The 21,151-nt window shown below is 44.7% G+C and overlaps 1 protein-coding gene across 2 annotated transcripts in view; it reads left to right on the top strand.

Annotated features, from left to right (window-relative positions):
• Positions 1-19,935, top strand: part of POP1 (POP1 homolog, ribonuclease P/MRP subunit) — a 47,131-nt gene extending 27,196 nt beyond the window's left edge. The window contains exons 12-16 of one of the 2 annotated variants that reach the window (XM_066265987.1): positions 1,160-1,275; positions 3,374-3,472; positions 5,459-5,613; positions 15,450-15,767; positions 17,422-19,935. In XM_066265987.1, the coding sequence (XP_066122084.1) occupies positions 1,160-1,275; positions 3,374-3,472; positions 5,459-5,613; positions 15,450-15,767; positions 17,422-18,058 (1,325 nt within the window). In that variant the 3' untranslated portion in view covers positions 18,059-19,935. Of the gene's footprint in view, positions 1-1,159; positions 1,276-3,280; positions 3,473-5,458; positions 5,614-15,449; positions 15,768-17,421 lie in introns of both variants that reach the window. The other variant, XM_066265986.1, reaches the window with a different exon arrangement.
• Positions 19,936-21,151: the final 1,216 nt, after the last annotated feature.

Here is a 21,151-nt window from a genome sequence, read left to right as displayed (position 1 = left end):
CTTTCTTGTGCCTTTACACCCGAAGTGTCAGCCATCTCTTCTGTCCTCAGCAGCTGGAGTAAACTCCCAGTTCTGTCACTCAGCCCAGTGGCAGTGCTCCCCAGGGAACTTTCGGGTGGACACAGGCTGGATGAAATGTCTTGTTTGCTCCCGGTCAGGTGTGTGAACTCACAGCACGAAGCACCGTTACTTGAGACACTGCTGGTTGTTATCCCTGTGGGAGGAGCAGTTGCTGCTTCTAAGGAGCTTTCATTCAGAGCTGTCCATCAATTTAATTTTCTCTAACTTTGTTCTCCCCTGAAATCTGTCACATTATGGCCCAGTCGCTGCCAACTTATTTTTTTCCAGCCATCAGACCCAGGCAGGTATGTTCCTTTGAGTGACGTTTCTATGTTGGCATTTTAGGATCATATTTAAAATTCCTGAATTGTCTGACTTTTGTCTTTCAATTTTTCAGTGCAAGTAAAAGTAGATTTGGAATGTTTTTAACCCCCTTGTGATTAAATGACTGCATGCAGGAAGTCTTTACTGTCAACATATATGTTTATACTTGGAGAAGGTCCCCTCTTCTCCCATTAGAATACTGTTTGGTGTGGTGTGGCTTATTTAAAGGAATAAAATAATTTATTTCACAGAAAATATGCTCATTTTAAAGGAGTGGAAAAACCTGTTTTATAGAAAAGACTAGATAGTTCAACAAAAAAGGGTCATGAGAGTTGAACTAATAGGGTTGAGGAAAGGGTAGTAGTCTGTTGTCTCACCACCTGGGCCAGGAGCAGCAGAGAGAGCCCTGAGCTGATAGTCAGGTGACGCAGGGCTGCTGCCGTCACTGCGTGTTGTCATTGCCTCTGCGGTGGGTCCTAGACTGTGATCATCTTAACTATGGAATTAGGCAGTTATTTAAAGCGACTTTTATGTGGCATATGCATCTTGTATGCTAATAATAAATATTCAAAAAATAAGTTTAGGAGCCTTTGCTGTTTCCCAGATTGTGAAACCAACTGTAAAAATAACTTAACTTCTATTCAAGTATATTTTTCTAGAGAGGTAAGTGCCTATAAAATATTTTCTTGTAACAAAAGGTCAGCTGACCACACTTGCAGATTGACTTCATTGATCTAAAGGATGTGATTTGAAGGCTATTTCTTTTCCCTCTTAGATAATGAGAAGGTTAGACAGCTGCTTCTGGAGGGTGTGCCTGTGGAGTGTGCGCATAGCTTTATTTGGAACCAAGCTATCTGTAAGAGTGTCACAGAGAATAAAATCTCGGATCAGGTAACTAATGGTGTAAGGATTATGGGGAAAGTCATGAAGACAGGTTGAAATTCATCACTTGAGAGAACATAAAAGTTACATCATACTTGATAGAACCCCATAGACTTTTATTTTCAAACAATTTTCCGTTCTCTAACTTATGATACATAGTATGGTGGTTTTTTCTGTTCTTAGAAAACCATAATCTCTAGAAAAAGTTAACACAAAGATGTTTTCTTGAAATGATAATCTACATGTTTTTCTTTTATTGTTTTTTTCATGAAGTGGTCTTTATTATTAATTTGTTTGTTCTTCTGTCTTTAATTTCATAATGACTGTGTTCCTTCTAGGACCAGGTATTGTGTGTATTAGATGGGCTAGAAGACTATGAGGATACGGTCAAAGAAGTACCGGGTACAAAAGAAGCCCAAAGAAAAGGGATACTCAGCCCAGACTAGCAATTAGGGAAAGCTTCCTGGGTGGAGGAATTGGTATTTGACTATTAGGTGGGTAGTTAAAATTAACCAGGCTTTTGGGGGCCAGGGGCCAAGGCTGCAGTAGAGAAAGGATTGCTGGAAGTGAGCATGTGCAAGGACCTAGGCCAAAAGTGGGGTGATGTGTTCAGGAATCTTCAAGTAGATTAATAGCTAGAGTCAACGATGAGGAGATGAAACTGAAGAGACAAGTAGGGACCAGAGCATGAAAGACCTTGGGACACGTTAATGGTCTGGACTGAAGATGGAGGGTCCCCGGAGGAGTTAAGCTGGGCCGTGACAGTGTCACAGTTCTCTCCAGGAACTCAGTCAGGGTGCCTGAGACTAGGGATGGGGATTTGGGTAGAGGAGCTGGGGAGAGGACTTGTGTTTGAGACCCTGGAAATAGTTCATAATGTGTAGGACATGACGGGTGCCGGGATGGTGGTAGCGTGGCTGGAGTGCAGCGGCTGGGATTTAGTACTGACTCCTGGAGGGTGAAATGGACCAGACTCGGTGGTTGATTGGAAGACGGGTGGTGAGAAAGGAGGAGACTTGTAGATTAGCACCTAACGATCTAGTTTGGGGTTCGGAGCTCAGCTAAAAGAGAGCCAGAGCCAGTTCTGACTTGTCACAGTTGTATCCCCAAGTTCTAGAAAAGAGTTGAGCACATAATAGGCTCCAGTACGTAGTTGAATGAACAGTAAATGTTTGAATGGATCAATGAATGAGGGATTGAACCGTGAGCATGGTGGCATCATTCAGCCAAGATGGGGAATACAGGAGAGTGAATGCAGTGGGAAAGATGGGTTTAATCTTGGATAAATTGATTTTGATGGGCCTTAGGGCTTCCCAGGAGAAAGGTTTCGGTCCCAGAAGGAAAAATCTGGCTTACAGAGATAAATTTTTTAAATTACCGACATGTTCGTGGCAGTGGAGAGTGGAAAAGGAGCGTCAGGACTTGGTCACAGCTTGAAGGGCATCTGAGAGGAGCAGGTGGACTGTAGCGTAGAGACAGCCCCTTGGATAGTTTTCTCAATTGACCAAGAAGAGTCTGCAAGAATGTTTTCTACTCCCCACAATCTGCTTAACAAATAATTTATAGTATCTTCTATTTTAAGTCCTTAAGACTGGATGAGAAATTTTCTCACGAGCTGGAGTATTTTTCCACTTGCCCCTCTTGGAGTAGTGGTTAATTGTACCTTTTTTGCTTCATTACAGATTATGAACCACAATAAATGTAGGGACACAGTACCAAAATATAAGGTTAATCCTGATAAAGAAATTAGTGAAATGAATGTGTATTTTATAACTTTCAATTGCCAAGTATATTCTCACCCAATTTAAGATAGTTTGGCATTTTCTTTCAAAGCACTAATTGTCATAGGAGGGAATACCTTGTACTTAAAATGGCTCACATTTATTTATGGAGAACACTTTTTTCTTGCTTTTTAAAAGAGCATTTAACTTCCTAAAACTGCTTATAAGGAGAGGCCCTGTAGAATCTCCCAGAAGACGGGTTGTTTGTCTTGAATTATTTTCTTCTACTTTAGGATTTAAACCGGAAGAGAAGTGAATTGCTGGTACCTGGGTCACAGCTTGTTTTAGGTCCCTGTGAGTCCAAGATACCTCTGCTTTTGATTCAGCAGCCTGGAAAAGTGACTGGTGATGACCGACGAGGCTGGGGAAGTGGCTGGGATGTCCTGCTCCCGAAGGGCTGGGCCATGGCTTTCTGGATTCCATTCGTAAGTTATTGATTCTAAGAGTAGCAACATTTAAAATACATTCCTAATAAATACCAAGTGTTGAAAACTTTCCAGACTTGATACAAAACTTAGAAATTGAGTTCTATTTTTCTGCCCTCTGTACTATATAGTCCTGATACAAGATACTTCATAAAGTCCCTGGAGCCAGGGTTTTATTAATTAGTCATGCTGACATATTGTCAATTTTTGAGGTTTTAAGAGTGGCCTGACTTTTGAATAGTAGGGGCAATAAAATATTGACATTTTACTTGAGGGAATTTGTTACAGTTTAAAGGAAGTTTTTCTAATTTTCTAATTTTTATAGATGTATAAAATATCTTTTTGTTTAAGTGCTTGATTGTATATGCCTGTTGATTGTCTAAAATTTATTAAGCTTGACATGTGGTGGTGCAGTGGATAAAGTGTTGACCTGGAAATCTGAGGTCACCAGTTCACTCCAGGCTTGCTTGGTCCAGGCACATGTGAGAAGCAGCTACTATGAGTTGATGCTTCCCATTCCTTCTCCCCCAACCCCCTTCTTTCTCTCTCTCTTCTTTTTCAAATAAATAAATAGATTATAAGGATTAAAATTTTTTTAAATTAAAATCTAATGTGTGGGCCCTGGCCGGTTGGCTCAGTTGGTAGAGTGTCCATTCGGTATGTGGAAGTCCCAGGTTCAATTCCCGACCAGGGCACACAGGAGAAGCGCCCATCTGCTTCTCCACCCCTCCCCCTCTCTTTCCTCTCTCTCTCTCTCTTCCCCTCCTGCAGCCAAGGCTCCATTGGAGCAAAGTTGGCCCAGGCGCTGAGAATGGCTCCCTGGCCTCTGCCTCAGGCGCTAGAATGGTTCTGACCTTCAACGGAGCAACTCCCCAGATGGGCAGAGCATTGCCCCCTGGTGGGCATGCTGGGTGGATTCTGGTTGGGTGCATGTGGGAGTCTGTGTGACTGTTTTCCCGCTTCTAACTTTGGAAAAATAAAAATAAAATCTAATGTGTGTACTCTTTTTCTGGTTAGTTAATTCATTACTTTAAGCTAGAGAGTATAAAAGACATGTAAGACTATTCTGTCTATGCAGGGAATTTGATTATGCCTATGCAAGGGATATTCAGCTAATCATTTTGGAGTAAGAATATTTTTAAATACTTCTAATTTTTAAATTATGAAATGTTTCAAGCATACAAAAAAGTATAGACTATCTACTGAACTCTTGTATACCCTTCACCTGCCATTCAGCATAGGAAAAAACACATATTCCTGGAAGCGCTCTGTATCCTGCTCCAATTCCGTTTCCCTCCCCCTGCTGAAGGAATCACTGTTCTGTTTCTGGTGCTTATCACTACCATGCATATTTTTATACCTCTTTAACATATGCTTGTATCTCAAAATAAAGTAATTGTATTTGACTTTTTTTTTTTTTTTTTACAGAGACAGACAGACAGACAGGAACGGAGAGAGATGAGAAGCATCAATCATTAGTTTTTCATTGCACATTGCAACACCTTAGTTGTTCATTGATTGCTGTCTCATATGTGCCTTGACCGCGGGCCTTCAGCAGACCGAGTAACCCCTTGCTTGGGTTCAAGCCTGTGGGCTTTTGCTCAAACCAGATGAGCCCGCGCTCAAGCTGGCGACCTCGGGGTCTTGAACCTGGGTCCCCTGCATCCCAGTCTGACGCTCTATCCACTGCGCCACCACCTGGTCAGGCTATTTGACATGTTTTTAAACATTATATACCTCACTGTGTATATGCTTTTGAAACTTGCATTATATTTACTCAACACTGAGGTTTTTCCACATTGATTGATTAAGCTCTATTTCATTCATTTTTACTATTGTATGGTAGCTCTTTATAAGGTGTTCCCACCATTTATTTATTCATTCTCTTTTTGTTGGGCATTTAGGTCGTTTCCCATTTACCCCATACTAATAATTAAGTTTTTACTTTAAGTTGGATATTGACAGGATCTTTGACATTTCTTTCAGATCTACCGAGGTGCACGGGTGGGAGGCTTAAAAGAGGCTATAGTGCATTCTCAGTATAAAAGGTCACCTTACATCCCAGGTGATTTCCCAGACTGCCCTGCTGGGATTCTGTGTGCTGAAGAACAAGCCAAAATGCTTCTTGAAAAGTATAAAAGGTAAGAAACTGGCTTCTCTTTAATAATGTCTTAAGAGGAAGTTTGATAATGCCTTAGGAGGGAAGTGCCTACTCACATTGGTCAATAATGTTTGGAATAGCTTCAGTAACTCTTAATATAATGTGGCATTTTCAAACACTTTCCCCTGAGTTTGGCATTACTGAGACATAATTAAGTCAGGAGATTTTCTTTTTTAAAAAAAATTTTTTTTTCTGAAGTGAGCAGCGGGGAGGCAGAGAGACAGACTACTGCATGTGCCCAACCGGGATCCACCCTGCATGCCCACCAGGGGCGATACTCTGCACCTCTGGGGCACTGCTCCATTGCAAATGGAGCCATTCTAGCACCTGAGGTAGAGGTCATGGAGCCATCAGCGCCTGGGCCAACTTTGTTCCAATGGAGCCTTGGCTGTAGGAGGGGAAGAGAGAGATAGAGAAGAAGGAGAGGGGAAGGGTGGAGAAGCAGATGGATGCTTCTCCTGTGTGCCCTGGCCGGGAATTGAACCTGGGACTTCCACATGCCGGGACGATGCTCTGTCACTGAACCAGCCAGCCAGGGCAGGAGATTTTCTTTTATCTGGCTCTCATGGGCCCATCCAGGTTACAAGCCCTCCCCTGGTCATTTGCTTACATTGATAATGGTGTCTACCTAAATTGTGGGCGTGAGTTTAAGGTTCTTATGAATAGTTTCCCACTTAATATCCCTCCCCCTCAAAATGGAAATTGAGGTTTCTTTGTAACTGGTTACGGATATAATATATATTTATGAGATTTTATATGGAGATATATAAAAATACTTGATAAACTGGTGTATTTCTTTCATTCAGAGAGATAAGCACTGCCTTTATATTTTAGAATCTATCTATCTAGACATCTTTTCTGTTTTCACTGGGGGAGTGGACAATGAGAGGCTTATTTCCTTTATACTATGAGGTACGTTCTAAGATTGGAAACCTGTATATCCTAAAAAATTGTAGGTTCCCAGAAGCTGAGAAACTCATTCTCGGTGTGGCACCTGCAGTATCAAGCCCGTGCCTGGTGCACAGTGGGCCTAATAACTGTAACTTGTTGACTGATGAATGAGTGAGTAATTGAATAGTGTAGTTCAGGGGTTGGGAACCTTTTTGGCTGAGAGAGCCATGAATGCCACATATTTTAAAATGTAATTCCGTGAGAGCCATACAATATGTTTAACACTAAATACAAGTAAATGTGTACATTTTATGTAAGGCCAACACTTTTAAAGTACAATAAGTCTCTGAATTATTTTTAATAACGTTGTTATTGCTATTGCTAACCAATGATGAATAAAGTACTTCTTACCATTAATGCAACTTCTGGTGCTGCATGGTTTTGCTGATGGCTTTGTAGACTGGTTGATATGTGGTGAGGTTAAGCTTCATGCAGGCGTTGAGACTTCCATCCGTTAAACGTGATCGTAGGTTGGTCTTAACGTTCTTTAGATGTGAGAAAGACTGCTCACATGCATATGTAGAGCCAAACATTGTCGGTACAGCAATACTGACACACTGTAGTGTGTGGTATGTGATGGGAAGCGCGTTCCAAGTTTTGACAATCAGCTGGTCCACAGGTTGTTTTTTTATTTCTCCCCACTTGTGTTTGCTCACCAACTCTGCTTGCTGTCGTGCAAGTCTTTCCAAATCTTCATTCAGTGACTTGAACTTATTCATCCACATGTCTGAGGCCTTCAGGTCAGCAGCTTGTAGCTCAAAATCTCTGACGGAGACACCGGGGATGTAACTCAGGTCGGTGCTGTCCACTGCACACTTGTGTGGATGAGTGATGAACTTAAAAAGACGAGTGCGCTCACGAAATTCTCCAAAGTGTGCTTTGAATGACTACAGGAGATTAGATGTGAAGCCCGCTAGCTGCTGGAGATCAAGATGTTGAGCAGGGTCACTTGCTGTGCATGCATCTTTAAACTCTCCCAGTTTTTCAAGTGTAGTAAATGACCTGTTTCAGTGTCAGCGATGAAGGGTTCCAGCTTGTTTTCAAATGCAAACACTGCTTGTTGAAGGGATAAGACTGTGTTTCCAATGCCTTGCATTTTCACATTGAGCTGGTTCAGATGTTCAGTCATGTCCACGAGATAGTAGAACTTCAGGATCCACTCAGTGTTAGATAACTCAGGATGCTTGACGTTTTTCATTTCAAGAAAAGTCCTGATTTCGCTCAGACAAGCCGCAAAACGGCTGAGCACCTTCCCTCTTGACAACCAGTGCACATTGCTATGCAGAAGAAGACCAATATAATTATTCCCAACTTCATCCAGCAGTGTTTTAAACTGGCGATCATTTAAAGCTCGGGCAACAGTAAAGTTGACCACTCGAATGACCAGCAACATCACCTCACCAAGCTGCTCACCACACATCTGAGCACAAAGCGCCTCCTGATGTAGGATGCAGTGAAAATTTAGAATGAGTCTCTTTTCATGTTCACGAAGAAGCGCTACGAATCCTCTGTTTTTCCCCACCATGCACAGAGCACCATCAGTACATACCGAAATAAGTTTATCCATTGGTAGATTTTTTTTCTTTAGCTAACTCAGTGAAAGACTTGAATAAATCTTCCCCTCTTGTTGTCTCTTTCATAGGCAAAACAGCAAGACTTTCCTCACGTAGCATGTCACCGACAGTATACCTTGCAATCACGCTGAAATGAGATAAATGGCTTATGTCTGTTGACTTATCCAAAGCAAGAGAAAAGAATGGTGCTGCATTTATGTCCTTCACTTGTGTTGCCTCAATTTGATTTGCCATCATGATGGTATGATCGTGAACAGTTCTTGCCGACAGAGGCATGTTTTTTATTCGTTTGATTATCTTGTCTTTATCTGAAAAGTCGTCAAAAAGTTCATTGGCAACATCAAGCATGAATGTTTTGGCATACTCCCCATCTGTGAATGGCTTTCCATTTTTCACAATTGCTAAAGCACCAGCAAAGCTAGCCGAATTCCAGTCACCTTGTTGGGTCCAATCACGGAGTTGCTGCTGACTAACTTGCACTCTGCACAGTAGCTCTTGACATGCTTTCTTCCTGCTGTCCCCACTGGATATTTCTATGCAAATGTAATATGATGTGTCGAAGTGCCACTTTATATTTGACTGTTTCATTGATGTAATTTTATCATTGCATATTAGATACACTATAGAACCTGCTCTCTCCACAAAGGCGAATTCCTCTGTCCATTCCTGCTGAAAAGTACGATACTCCTGATCTTTTTTTCTTTTAGTCATCTTCTTTGTCAAGAGGGTTTCTGCAATTAGCTAGCTGACTACTTGATTAAAAGAGGGAAGTATACTTCCTGACCTCACAATGACCCATGTACGTTACGCATTATCCAATAAAAATTTGGTGTTGCCCCAGAGGACAGCTGTGATTGGCTCCAGCCACCTGCAATCATGAACATGAGTGTTAGGAAATGAATGGATTGTAATACATGAGAATGTTTTATATTTTTAATGTTATTATTTTTTTTTATTAAAGATTTGTCTGCGAGCCAGATGCAGCCATTGAAAGATCCACATCTGGCTTGTGAGCCATATGTTCCCGACCCCTGGTGTAGTTCCTTGACTGAGCTCCGTGATGGTGCTTTCCTGTTCGCTGCTGCAACCATAGAGATGGGCAGTGCTGGGCTGTCAAACTGTTGAATGATGGATGATGAATGAATGATTTTGAGTCAATAAACGGGGTATTTTCCTGGATTGCTAGCTTATGAGCTCTTTGAGGACAGTGATCATGCATTATTTGTCCTTGGGTCTCCTATAATATGTAGCTGAGGGTCTTCTGTGTATTTGTTAAGTAATAATTGATAATAATACTTATTTCTTACTCTTGAGACTTCTTTATGCATACAAACTTTTCATAGATAAAAGTTTTTTATAATTTTTATTTATGAGTTGATTTTAGAAGACAGGGAAGAGAGAGAGAGAAACATCAATTTGTTGTTTCATTCATTTATGTATTCTTATATGTGCCCCGACTGGGGATCGAACCTGCAACCCTGATGTATCAGGAACATGCTCTAACCCAGTGGTTTTCAACTGCTGATCCACGGACCAGAGCCAGTTCTCCAGAAATTTGGTACCGGTCCATGAAAGAGTTAACTACCCTGATGTTCTGTGAAGATTATGGAGTGTGTAATCATAGGGTCTGTAATCTTCATACAACATTAGGGTGGTTAATTCTTTCATGAACTGGCACGAAATTTCTAGCTGACCAGTGCTGGTTGATAAAGTGCTCTAACCAACTGAGGTAGATAGCCAGGGCACTAATTTTCTAATTAATACTAATTAAAAGAATAGCATATAAATTATTTTGAAACATGCCCTTTTCAATGAATGCTATATAGTGGATAGTTTTCCCACATCACTAAGTATGACTCTAAACCAAATATCAGTGAACTCTTTCTGTAAAGTTCTGGATACTAAGTATTTTTGGCTTTGTGGGCCCTTTGGCTTCCTTGGTGCCTGCTCAGCTCTGCCATTGTGGTGCAGAAGCAACCATAGAAAATACATAAATGAGCCTGACTGGGACGCAGAGGACCCAGGTTGCAAACCCCTGACGTTGCCGGCTTGAGCACGGGCTCACCAGCTTGAGCGCAGGGTCACTGGCTTGAGCGTGGGATCATAGACATGACCTCATGGTCGCTGGCTTGAGCCCAAGGTCACTGGCTTGAGCGTGGGATCATAGACATGGCCTCATGGTCACTGGCTTGAAGCCCAAGGTCACTGACTTGAGCCCAAGATGAGCATGGCCCTTTATGGACACTCAAATTTGAATTTTATATAAACTTCATGTGTCATAAAGTATTATTCATTTATTTTCAGTCATTTAAAAAATGTAAAATTTATTCTCTCAGCAGACCATGGGCCAGGTTTTGCCCAGAAGTCAGAATTAGCCAACTCTTGCTCAAAATATAACTGAATGGCTGCTTAGGACTCCAGTATGGATGTACTACAATTTATCAGTGGCTCTTTAGTAACTTCTGTTTTTTTGCTTCTGTGAAGAAACATTCATATGCATCTTTACATATTTGTCTGATTTATTCACTCATTTAGCACATACCCATTTAGAGCCTGTGTGTGTCCAACACCTTTCTAAGCACTTGGGGCTACTGCAGGAGGAGGCAGGCAAAGTCTGTTCCTGTCCTCATTGAGCTTTTATATTTTCTTAATTAAAATATTAACTTACAATATCAGTTTCAGGTGTACAACATTTATATACCTAACAAAGTGATCACTGCAGCAAGTCTAGTAACCATTGATCACCGTATAGAGTTATTACCATATTAGTGACTGTATTCCCTGTGCTGTACATTATATCCCATGACTTACTTTATAAATGGAAGTTCACGTCTCTTATTTCCCTTCATCTTTTTCCCCCTGCCCTCTTCCCCCTTTCTTCTGTCAACTATCAGTTTGTTCTCTGTATCTGTGAGTCTGTTTCTGTTCTGTTTTGTTTACTTGTTTTTAAAGAGTACTTTATTTATTTATTTTATTTTTTACAGAGACAGAGTGAGAGTCAAAGAGAGGGATAGACAGGGACATGCAGACAGATGAGAAGCATCAATTATCAGTTTTTTGTTGTGGCACTTTAGTTGTTCATTGATTGCTTTCTCATATGTGCCTTGACCATGGGGCTACAGCAGACTGAGTAATCCCTTGCTCAAGCTAGTGACCTGGGTCCAAGCTGGTGAGCTTTGCTCAAACTAGATGAGCCTGCACTCAAGCTGGTGACCTCGGGTCTTGAACCTGGGTCCTCCGCATCCCAGTCCAACGCTCTATCCACTGCGCCACCGCCTGGTCAGGCTTGTTTACTTGTTTTTAGATTCCACATATAAGTGAACTCTTGTCCTTCTATGAGTTGTTTCATTTAGTATAATAATACCTTTCAGGTTTATCCATGTTGCCACAAATGCTGAGATTTCATTTTTTATGGCCGAGTAATATTCCATTGTGTATACTATATCTTCTTTATTCACTCTCCTATTGATGGACACTTGGGTTGTTTGCATAACTTGACTATTGTAAGTAATGCTGCAGTGAACATAGGGGAGCCTATATTCTTTTGAATCAGTGTTTTTGTTTCCTTCAGGTAGATCCAGAAGTGGAATCGCTGGGTCATAAAGGTTGTTCTGGTTTTAATTTTCGAGGAACCTCCATACTCTTTGCCACCAGCAGTTGGTGCAGCAGTTGGTGCAGCAGTTGGTGGCTGTACCAGTTTGCAATCCCGCCAAGAGTGCAGGAGGGTTTCATTTCCTCCACATCCTCACCAGCACTTGTTGTTTGTTGTCATTGTGATAATAGCCACTCTTGTAGGTGCAAAGTGATATCTGCTGGTTTTGATTTGCATGTCTCTGATGGTTAGTGATGTGATGCATCTTTTCATGTGTCTATTGGCCATCTGTTTGTTTTCTTTGGAGAAGTGTCTATTTAGGTCCTCTGCCAATTTTTTAATTGTATTGTTTATTTTATTGATGTTGAGTTTTATGAATTCTTTATATATTTTAGATATTAACCCCTTATTGGGTATATTGTTTGCAAATGATATACCTTTTCATTTTATTGATGGTTTCTTTTACTGTGCAATGGGCTTATATTCTTGATGGCAGTGGATGTTTTCTGGCTGGTGGGAGGGACCCAGGAGAGGAGAGGGAGGCTAAAATTGCATGAGCAAGGTCCTAGAGTGGGGGTACAAGTGGCATCCAGGGCTCAGTGTTTTGCTGTTCATGCCTCAGTCTACCCAACGATCCACCCTATTTTTGATGCATTTCAAAGTAGAGCATTCCATAGGTCCAGGCTTAGTTCTCTCATTTTCATAGGCTGGAAGACTTACTCTGAAATGTGAGCACATATGGAGATAGGTTAGACTCTGGTGAGGTGATGAGGTGAGGTTATAAGCTATAAATAAGAAGAGGGGAGAGGCAGTCAGAGATTTGAGGAGAGGGGGTCCCTGTGAACAGTTTTCTGGGAGAGTGGAGTATATAGAATTGAGTGGAGAAATGTAAGAGATTTGTAAGAAATGTGAGTCCACTTGAGTTTGGTGTTTATGTGATAGTAAGACTGTTCAGGACTATTGTGTGTTCTTCCCCAGCTGGCATGGGGTGGGGGGAGTTGGCAGTTACCAAGATAGGCTTTCAGATGGGGGAGTTGAGGGTATAATTGAGGGAGGGACTCATGGGAACCTGGAATCTGAGCTTAGTAGGAGAGAGATGTGAGGACGGCCGTGTGCAGTGAGGACGTGGTAGAGGAAACAGAGAGGAGGGTCCTGAGGTTGGGGACATGTAGCAGAGGACAGGTAAGTGGGCTGGGAAATGGGGCGTCCCTCCAAGTGAAAGATACTTCAAATTGAGATTTTACGGTGGAGCCAGGATTTGCAGTGACCGGAGTGAAGGTGTGACCAGGGGTGCGTGGTTGGGATGTGTTGAAGTGAAAGATGTGAAATGGGGACCCACGTTTCCGAGAGGCCAGGGTTAGGGGGATGGTGTCTACAGGCACTGAAGCCACTGAGAATGCCAGGAGTCGTGATGCAGGGGAAGGCGGTGCGGCCAGGAGGACCTGGCTGGAAGGGGAGAGCCAGTGGTTTTATCTGGTGGCATGTGCTTCCGGGGAGCTGGGGTCCTGGAAGAGGAAGGAGAAGACTGGTCTGAGGGCAGCAGGACACCTGCCCAGGCCGAGGCCCAGGCCCGCGAGAGGGAGAGGAGCTGTAGGGCAATGCACAGATCTTTGGCAGAATCCTCTAAGTAAGGGTTCTGGTTTAGATTAAAAAAAGATGCACACGGTAAGTACTTGATACGGGGTGTGTGTGTGTGTGTAGGGGAGCTAGTGAGACAGACTCCTACATGACCTCAGCTGGTTTCCGGGCTGCAAGCACTTTGCATGATCAGCGACCACGCTGTTTTCCCCACGTTTGCAAGTAGTGAAGTTGGAGATTCTTCAGTGTGGTGAAGGTCTCCGAGTGAGACAAGGACGCTGAGCGTGGTTTTCACCAGCTGCCCTTCTTGGGATGTTGGAACGTGCCTGGGTCCTAGGGCACAGCACATAGTGAGCAGTAGATGGGGAGGAGTGCCGGGCCTGTCCCAGGAGAGACCATCGTGTGAGGACACAGTCTGGGACTCCCCGAAAGTCCCCAGCCCGGCCGGCCAGCAGCCAGGCTGCTCCCTACGTCCCGGGGTCAGTGCGGGCCAGAGCAGACCTGGTTCTCACCAGCTCGTGGTACTGCTCAGCTCTCCCTCAGACATCGCCGAAAGGTCAATTGGTATCACCCTTGCAGAGGACAACTTGGAAATACCTGTCAAAATGACCAGTGCTAATAATACTCTGCCTCAGCCCCTCCACTTCAGGGATTTACCCCGTGGATACAGTGGTGCTTGTGCAGTGAGTTCGGGTCATACATTGCAGCGCTGCTCGTAGAAGCCACAGCTTGAAAACAAACTGTGCTGCAGTGAGGACTGTCTCACAAGCAGGAGACAGGCAGCCTGTTACAGCAGAACAGGGGTCTCTTGATGTACTGATATGAATGATCAAGATACTTTGTTCAGTAAGAAAAGTTAGGCAAAAGGACTGTATCTGGTGTGCCACCATTAGGTAAAAATGCTTCTGCATGCATAAAATGTCTCCAGAGGCTACAGGAGAAACGGATGATGATACTGTCCTTGTGGAGGGCAGCTGGGTCATCACTAGAGGTCAAGAGTGAGTGTGGGGGCCCTGGCCGGTTGGCTCAGTGGTAGAGCGTCGGCCTGGCGTGCAGGGGTCCCGGATTCGATTCCCGGCCAGGGCACACAGGAGAAGCGCCCATCTGCCCTCCACCCCTCCCCCTCTCCTTCCTCTCTGTCTCTCTCTTCCGCTCCCGCAGCCAAGGCTCCATTGGAGCAAAGATGGCCCAGGCGCTGGGGATGGCTCCTTGGCCTCTGCCCCAGGCGCTAGAGTGGCTCTGGTTGCGACAGAGCGACGCCCCGGAGGGGCAGAGCATCGCCCCCTGGTGGGCAGATCGTCGCCCCCTAGTGGGCGTGCCTGGTGGATCCTGGTCGGGTGCATGCGGGAGTCTGTCTGACTGTCTCTCCCGGTTCCAGCTTCGGAAAAATACAAAAAAAAAAAAAAAAAAAAAAAAAGTGAGTGTGGGGAAGACAGCTCTTAGGCTTCCTCGCTGGTTTCCCCGTGGCAAGCACTTTACACGATTAGTGCCTGAGCACGTGGGAGCGCCATGTGTGTGTCTCTATGAAAAGCTGTGGGTGCTTTTCCTTGGTGGTGATTCCCCAGATCGCTCTCTGGCCACTGTAAGGTGCGGTTCCCTGATTCCCTCGGCCGCCACCATGAGGGGCAGTTTCCCTTTGTTTATTCGCTCACCTGTCTCTGCGAGCCTCCAATAAATGGGTAGTGACCCGATGCTTTCCGGCTCCTCCGCAGTTCCTCCACCGTCTGCCTGAATTCAGTGTGAACCTGCCTGGCCTCGGCCACCAGCGTTACAGTGAAAAAATTCATCATCACACCTTTTTGAACTGAGAACCCTGTAAATGTGCATAGACATCATTGCACAACTCTGGGGACACCTTTACTTTCAGTCCTCTGGGAAGGACACTCCCTGGAGTTGTGCAGTGGCCACACGGGGCTACTTTGTGGATGCATTATCTATGAAAATAAAAACCGAAGGAAGCCAAAGCTTGGCCAGTAGAGCCTGGTATTCTTTATTATATTTCTTAGAGAACTTCCTTCTGTATGTTTGTTTTCTAAAATAGAGATATGATACAATGACCACAATTATTTTAGTTGTTCAATCCGAAATTATTCAACATTGTCTCTCTTTGGTTTACATTAGACGCCCTCCGGCAAAACGGCCCAACTATGTGAAGCTGGGCAGTCTGGCACCTTTCCGGTACCCCTGGGAGCAGTTAACCCGAGACTGGGAATCCAGGGTCCAGGCCCAGGAGGGCTCTGCAGCTTCCACCCCGAGAGGAGCTGAGGTGCCTTGTGCTCCCACGCCTGAGAGCACTCGCCAGGTGTCTGACCCAGTGGGCACATCCCTGCGAGACTCCAGTGAGCTTGAAGCACTGATGGACACGGAGTGTCCAGCCCAGGCAGGGACTGAGCGGGTGTCAGGCCAGGATGCCACTGGCAGTCTCCTCTGCGTCGTTAGGTGAGTGCACACGACTTCCAGATATGTTTTGGATTGCCTCCTGTAATACTGATGAGGCACAAGGATGTAAAAGTTATCATTGTTCCTTAATGAAAGCCCAGGTGAAATTTTGGACTCGAAATATTGTCATCACCAGACCCTAAACCAAGGCACTTTTTGCTTTCTTTGTTTTCTTTTCATTTTCCAAACAAGAGGAGAGGAGATAGACAGACTCCAAGCCCCATCTGGGGCCGATGCTCTGCCCATCTGGGGCCATCTTCACAATGGAGCTGTTTTTCACACCTGAGGTGGAGGCTTCATGGAGCCAATTCTTAGCACCCAGGGTCAATGTGCTCAAACCAACAAGCCATGACTGCAGGAGGAGAAGAGAAAGAAAAGGGGGAGGGGGAGGAGTGGAGAAGCAAATGGTTGCTTCTCCTGTGTGCCCTGACCAGGAATCAAATCCAGGACATCCACACACCGGGTGGACGCTCTACCATTGAGCCAACTGGCCAGGGCCAGTTTTTATTTTTAAAAAACAACAACAAAGTTTTAAAAAAAGTTTTTGTTATTTATTAATTTTTTAGAGAGAGGGGAGAGAGAAAGGGGTGGGGGTAGGAGTGGGAATCATGAACTCGTAGTAGCCCCACCTCTGGGGCCTGAGGGGCTGCCGGGCTTGGCCAGGAGGGCAAGGCAGGGCCACAGGGAGCCAAGTGGATCTCTGCTGAGAAGTGCTCTGGGGTTGTGCCTGCCCCACCAGGGCAGGGGCTAGGAGGGGAGAAGTCTGTCTGTGTGCTCCCTCCCCTGGGCACAGAGATTCAAACCTGAGACCCGTGCCCTGGCAGCCTAACAGCGCCTGGCAGAGGAGAAGCCCTAGCTCCTTCCTGTACGAGCCCTGACTGGCAAGCCCAGGGTTTGAACCGGCGACCTCAGCATTTCAGGCAACGCTTTATGTACTGCGCCACCACAGGTCAGGCCGGGCAGTTTACTTTTATTAACCTATGTAGTCTTTGCTCATAAAGCAGTCCCTTCATGAATTGCATCTTAGGTGATGAAGAACCTGAGCAAGCATTCCTTGCTTTAAATCACTGACTTAGATCCTTTCTCATTCCTGCTGAAAGGTCTGACTTTGTGGCTGGTACCGATTCATTGCAATATTGCCGTATCACGGGGCCGCTGTACAAAGTGTGTCTGCTCTGGGCGCGCTGCGGGCTGCCGGCCTGCTTACAGTTACCTTTATTCTGTGCTCTCGTTTTATTTATTTTGTGCTCTGGTTTTTTAGAATATGCTATCCCTCTTATACTTATTTTTCTGTACAGGAACCTCAAAATTTTATGTCCTTTTTTGCTTTTCATATAATTCCCTTAGAGTTTCTTTCCTAATCAGACTACCAGCTCTTCTTTAATCCTTTCACTGTGATTGCAGTGAGTCTATTGGTCTTATTTTTCTCTGCCTTCAACTGTTGAAACCTTTAGTCTTTCTGTCTCAGAATAGTAGACACATAAAAAGTAAAATATGATGACAAAAATGTATTAATGTTTATTTTTAATTTTTTTTAAAAATTGGAGTTTTGATCCTTTCCAAAATCAAGTATAAAAAATGAAATTGACTTTAGCAATGCCTAATCTTCTAATTGCATATTTTCTCCTTGAACAAAATATCCTCAAACATTTAGGAGTAGAACATCACTGAAGCAGCTGTCATCCTGGTGTGGGTCCAGTGCTGGGCACAGTAGGGCGGGCCAGCGAGCTCCCGGCAGGGGGCAGCCAGAACCGAGCCCAGAGGCCTGCCTGTCCATGTTGGACCGCTTCCCCAGGGCCCTGGTGTGGGTCAGCCTGTCCCTGCTCGGGAAGGGCAGCCCCGAGCCACACGCTATGATCTGTGTCCCAGCCGAGGAGGACTTCCTCCAGCTCAGTCGGGATCCGCTCTACTGTGGGCCCCAGGAAGCCAAGCACCGCGACCCATTCAAGAGCAAGATCCGGAAACAGAAAGAGAAGAAGAAAACAGAGAAGAGGCAGAACGATCATGCTGTGTCCGAGCGCCTGACAGCGGGGCGGCCGGCTCTGACCCTGGGCTTGTGGTCCGGCCCGCTCCCCGATGTGACTTCTCACTGCTCCAGAGTTCTCCTGGGCTTTGTCACCCAGGGAGATTTTTCCATGGCTGTCGGCTCTGGAGAAGCCCTGGGGTTTGTTAGTTTGACAGGCTTGCTGAATATGCTGTCCAGCCAGCCAGCAGCGGAGAGGGGCCTCGTGTTACTGAGGCCACCTGCCTCTCTGCAGTACCGATTCGCAAGAATTGCAGTCGAAGTGTGACTGCTGTGCCTATCCCTGCAGGACACCGATACCTGTTTGCCAAGGCCCGCAACAGGAGGGTTTGGTTTTAACCAGTCTTCTGTTTCAAAATATCATGTAAAAGTCCTTGGAAGCAAGAATAAAAATAGTTACATATGATGCAAATAGATGGAATGTTTACATCATTCCAGTAAGCTCACTGATTTCCACCTTTCTCCATCATTGCTCTGATACTTTGAAATTACTTGGCACATGCAGCCGAAAGGTTTTCTATTATGATTTCTTGGTCTGTGTCATTCTTGCTGAAAATAATTAGTAGCTTTGTTTTCTCATTCCCTTTTTTTATTAGAAACAAAGGGCTGTCAAGTTTATTTAGAAATCTTGTAGTCATGTGATAAGAAACAATGGTTGTTTAATGATTTAACTGTTACAGAAGAAGAAAAGACTACAGACATCTGGCCTTTGTACATGAAATATGGGCCCCATTTGGCTGTGTTCAGTGTTTGTAGTCAGCACACCTCACACTGACACCATTAAGGAGGAGGTCGTGGGAAATACACTGCTGCCCCTTCTCAGGTAGCTGGGGTCGTGGCGAGCGCACTGGGTGCAATTATAATGGAGGGCTTGGATTTTATCGCCCCGCCCTCTTCATCTCTGACCAACACAACAATCGTTGGAGTTCTTAAGTTTTCTGGGCTTTTTGTTTCTGCGAAGAATGTGTTAAAGCCATAGAGGAACATTTCAAAAATATGTTCTTTGAAATGTGTTAACTCCCCCAACAACCCTCCCCCCAAAAAACTCCCCAAAAAGAGCGAGAGATTCCAAGGTCAGATTGATCTAGGAAACTCTGGGTTAAAACACGATTAAACATTTCATTTTAATGGACTTCTAGAACCTTCCATGTGATAATGTACATTGTGAATTTCCAGGAAGCAGGTAATAGTCTATAACATTTTCTTAATCTTTTTGATCCCAAAGTCTTTTTGCAAGCGCCTTATAGGACCAGGGTTCTTAGGAACACGCTTTGGAAAATAGTCCGTACAATGTAATACTTCCGCCAGGTGATGACTAAAATGACACGCTGCTTTTCAACATTCATGCAGTCACTGTGCACCTGGCATTTTGAGCAGAGCATAAACAAGGTCTCAGTCTGTCCCACAGGGGGAGTGGAGTCACTGTCACTTTTTTTTATTATGAGAGAAACTGGGTGCTTTTTTTTTTTGAGCAGAGAAACTCAAACTTAAAGTTGCCACGTCTGTCTCACTCATACCCTCAGTCCCTTATTTTCCTGCCATAAATTCCTAGCAGAGCTTGAGTGGGTTTAAAACAAAAAAAATAAATTGTTGGCCCTGGCTGGTTGGCTTAATGGTAGAGTGTCTGCCTGGCATGTGGGTGTCCCAGGTTCAATTCCCAGTCAGGGCACACGGGAAGTGATCATCTGCTTTTCTACCTTTCCCCCTCAGTCTCTCTCTCTCTCTCTCTTCCTCTTCTCCTACTGCAACCATGGCTCGATTGGCTCCAGCGAGTTGGGCTGGTAAAAAACAATTGCTGGATTGCTGAGCAATGGACACAGCCCCAGAGGGTAGAGCACTGCCCCCTACTGGTCTTGCCAGGTGGATCCTCGTCTGGGCGCATGCAGGGAGTCTGTATCTGTCTCCCTTCCTCTCAGTTAATAATTTTAAAAAAGAATTGTAGCTAGGCATTATTTCCAGTAAATGCACTGGGTTTTTGTAGTAGCATCTGGCAATAAATACCTCTGGGGGTGATGAGCTGGGGAGAGGCGCAGAAGTATTATACTGTAGTAGCCAATGAAATGTCTGATGTTTTCCCTCTCACCATGTCTCTAAGTATATTTGTGTCCAACCCAAATGAGACCAAAAAAAAAAAAAAATAGTATAACTTAGTGGTGTCTGTAAAGCAATAAATTAAAATGTCACCTGATGTTCAGTTGTGAATATTTATTGGAGCATTCCCCATTTGTTTCCCAGGCTCTAAGCCACTTCATCTGTGTCCTAGCTCGCTTGATGACAGAAGTCAGTGAGCTATGACTCACCGGGGCCTGCTGCCTGTCCTCGTCATGGGGGACAGGCCACGCTCTGTGCTGCGGGGGTGGGTCAGGCTGCGCTGACAGGTAGACTAAGCATTTCCTAAAACATTCCTGGGAAAAGTATTTCACAGCTAAATAAATTGGGGGAGAGCTATATGCCGCCTCCTGTGGCGATTCACAGTGACTCCGTCTAAGGAGGCCTTCCTCAGGCTCCTTCCCTTTGTTTTTTTTTTTGTTTTTTTTTTTGCATTGCCATTGTCCAGAGAGGATACTGGGATGTGCTTACTTTGATCCCACGAGATGCCTGCTAAGCTACCTAATGAGTATAACGTGGCCCTGCCTCCTGCTGAGGGGCAGAGAGTACCGCAGAGTTAATAGCAAGGGTCCTAAAAAGCAGACTCGTGTGCGAGCACCCAGAGCCCAGCACCACCCGAGGTGTGCACGAAACAACTGATCCTGTGTGGTTATGCTCTGCTTTCACATTATGTAAGTGATATTTTTATATTCATCAACCATATTCATCCAATTCAAGAAAATGCAGATAAGTGACAATAAGAACATCACCTGGCTTTTCGCCACCCAGAGGTGACCACTGTACCTGCCTGGTACACATCCTCCTGGGTTTTGAGATGAGTGTCGTAGTTTCCTTTTAAGAAAAGTAGCATCAGTAACTGCCTATATAAAAACCTTTCCTTTCCACGTGCAGCGTGTGTGCATGGTGCCAATTCCTCATGGAGCATGAGGACCCCAAGGTTCATGCTCCTTTTATTGGAAATAGTAAGTTAGCAGGTGTGTCTAGTTTTCCGTGTAGCGTTGCTGTCTTGCCTGCTGCAGGCCCAGGGTGAGTTCTTTCTTCACAGCCAGTGGGAAGTGAGGTGGGCAGTTATGTTTGGATGGACTCCATAGTAGACTTAACTGGTCTCCTTGTGGCCAGCCGGTCTGAGGCCGGGGAGCACAGAAACCAGGTCCAGGACTGCGCTGCCTAGCAGGTGGTAGAAAGTAAAGGACTAGCAGCTGCGGGCCAGTCAGAGCAGCAATCCGTTGCACAGAAGCGATTCTCTTCACCC

Source organism: Saccopteryx bilineata, chromosome 3, assembly GCF_036850765.1.
Source record: "Saccopteryx bilineata isolate mSacBil1 chromosome 3, mSacBil1_pri_phased_curated, whole genome shotgun sequence".
NCBI classification, from domain to species: domain Eukaryota; kingdom Metazoa; phylum Chordata; class Mammalia; order Chiroptera; family Emballonuridae; genus Saccopteryx; species Saccopteryx bilineata.
This window is presented reverse-complemented; position numbering and strand designations above follow the sequence as displayed.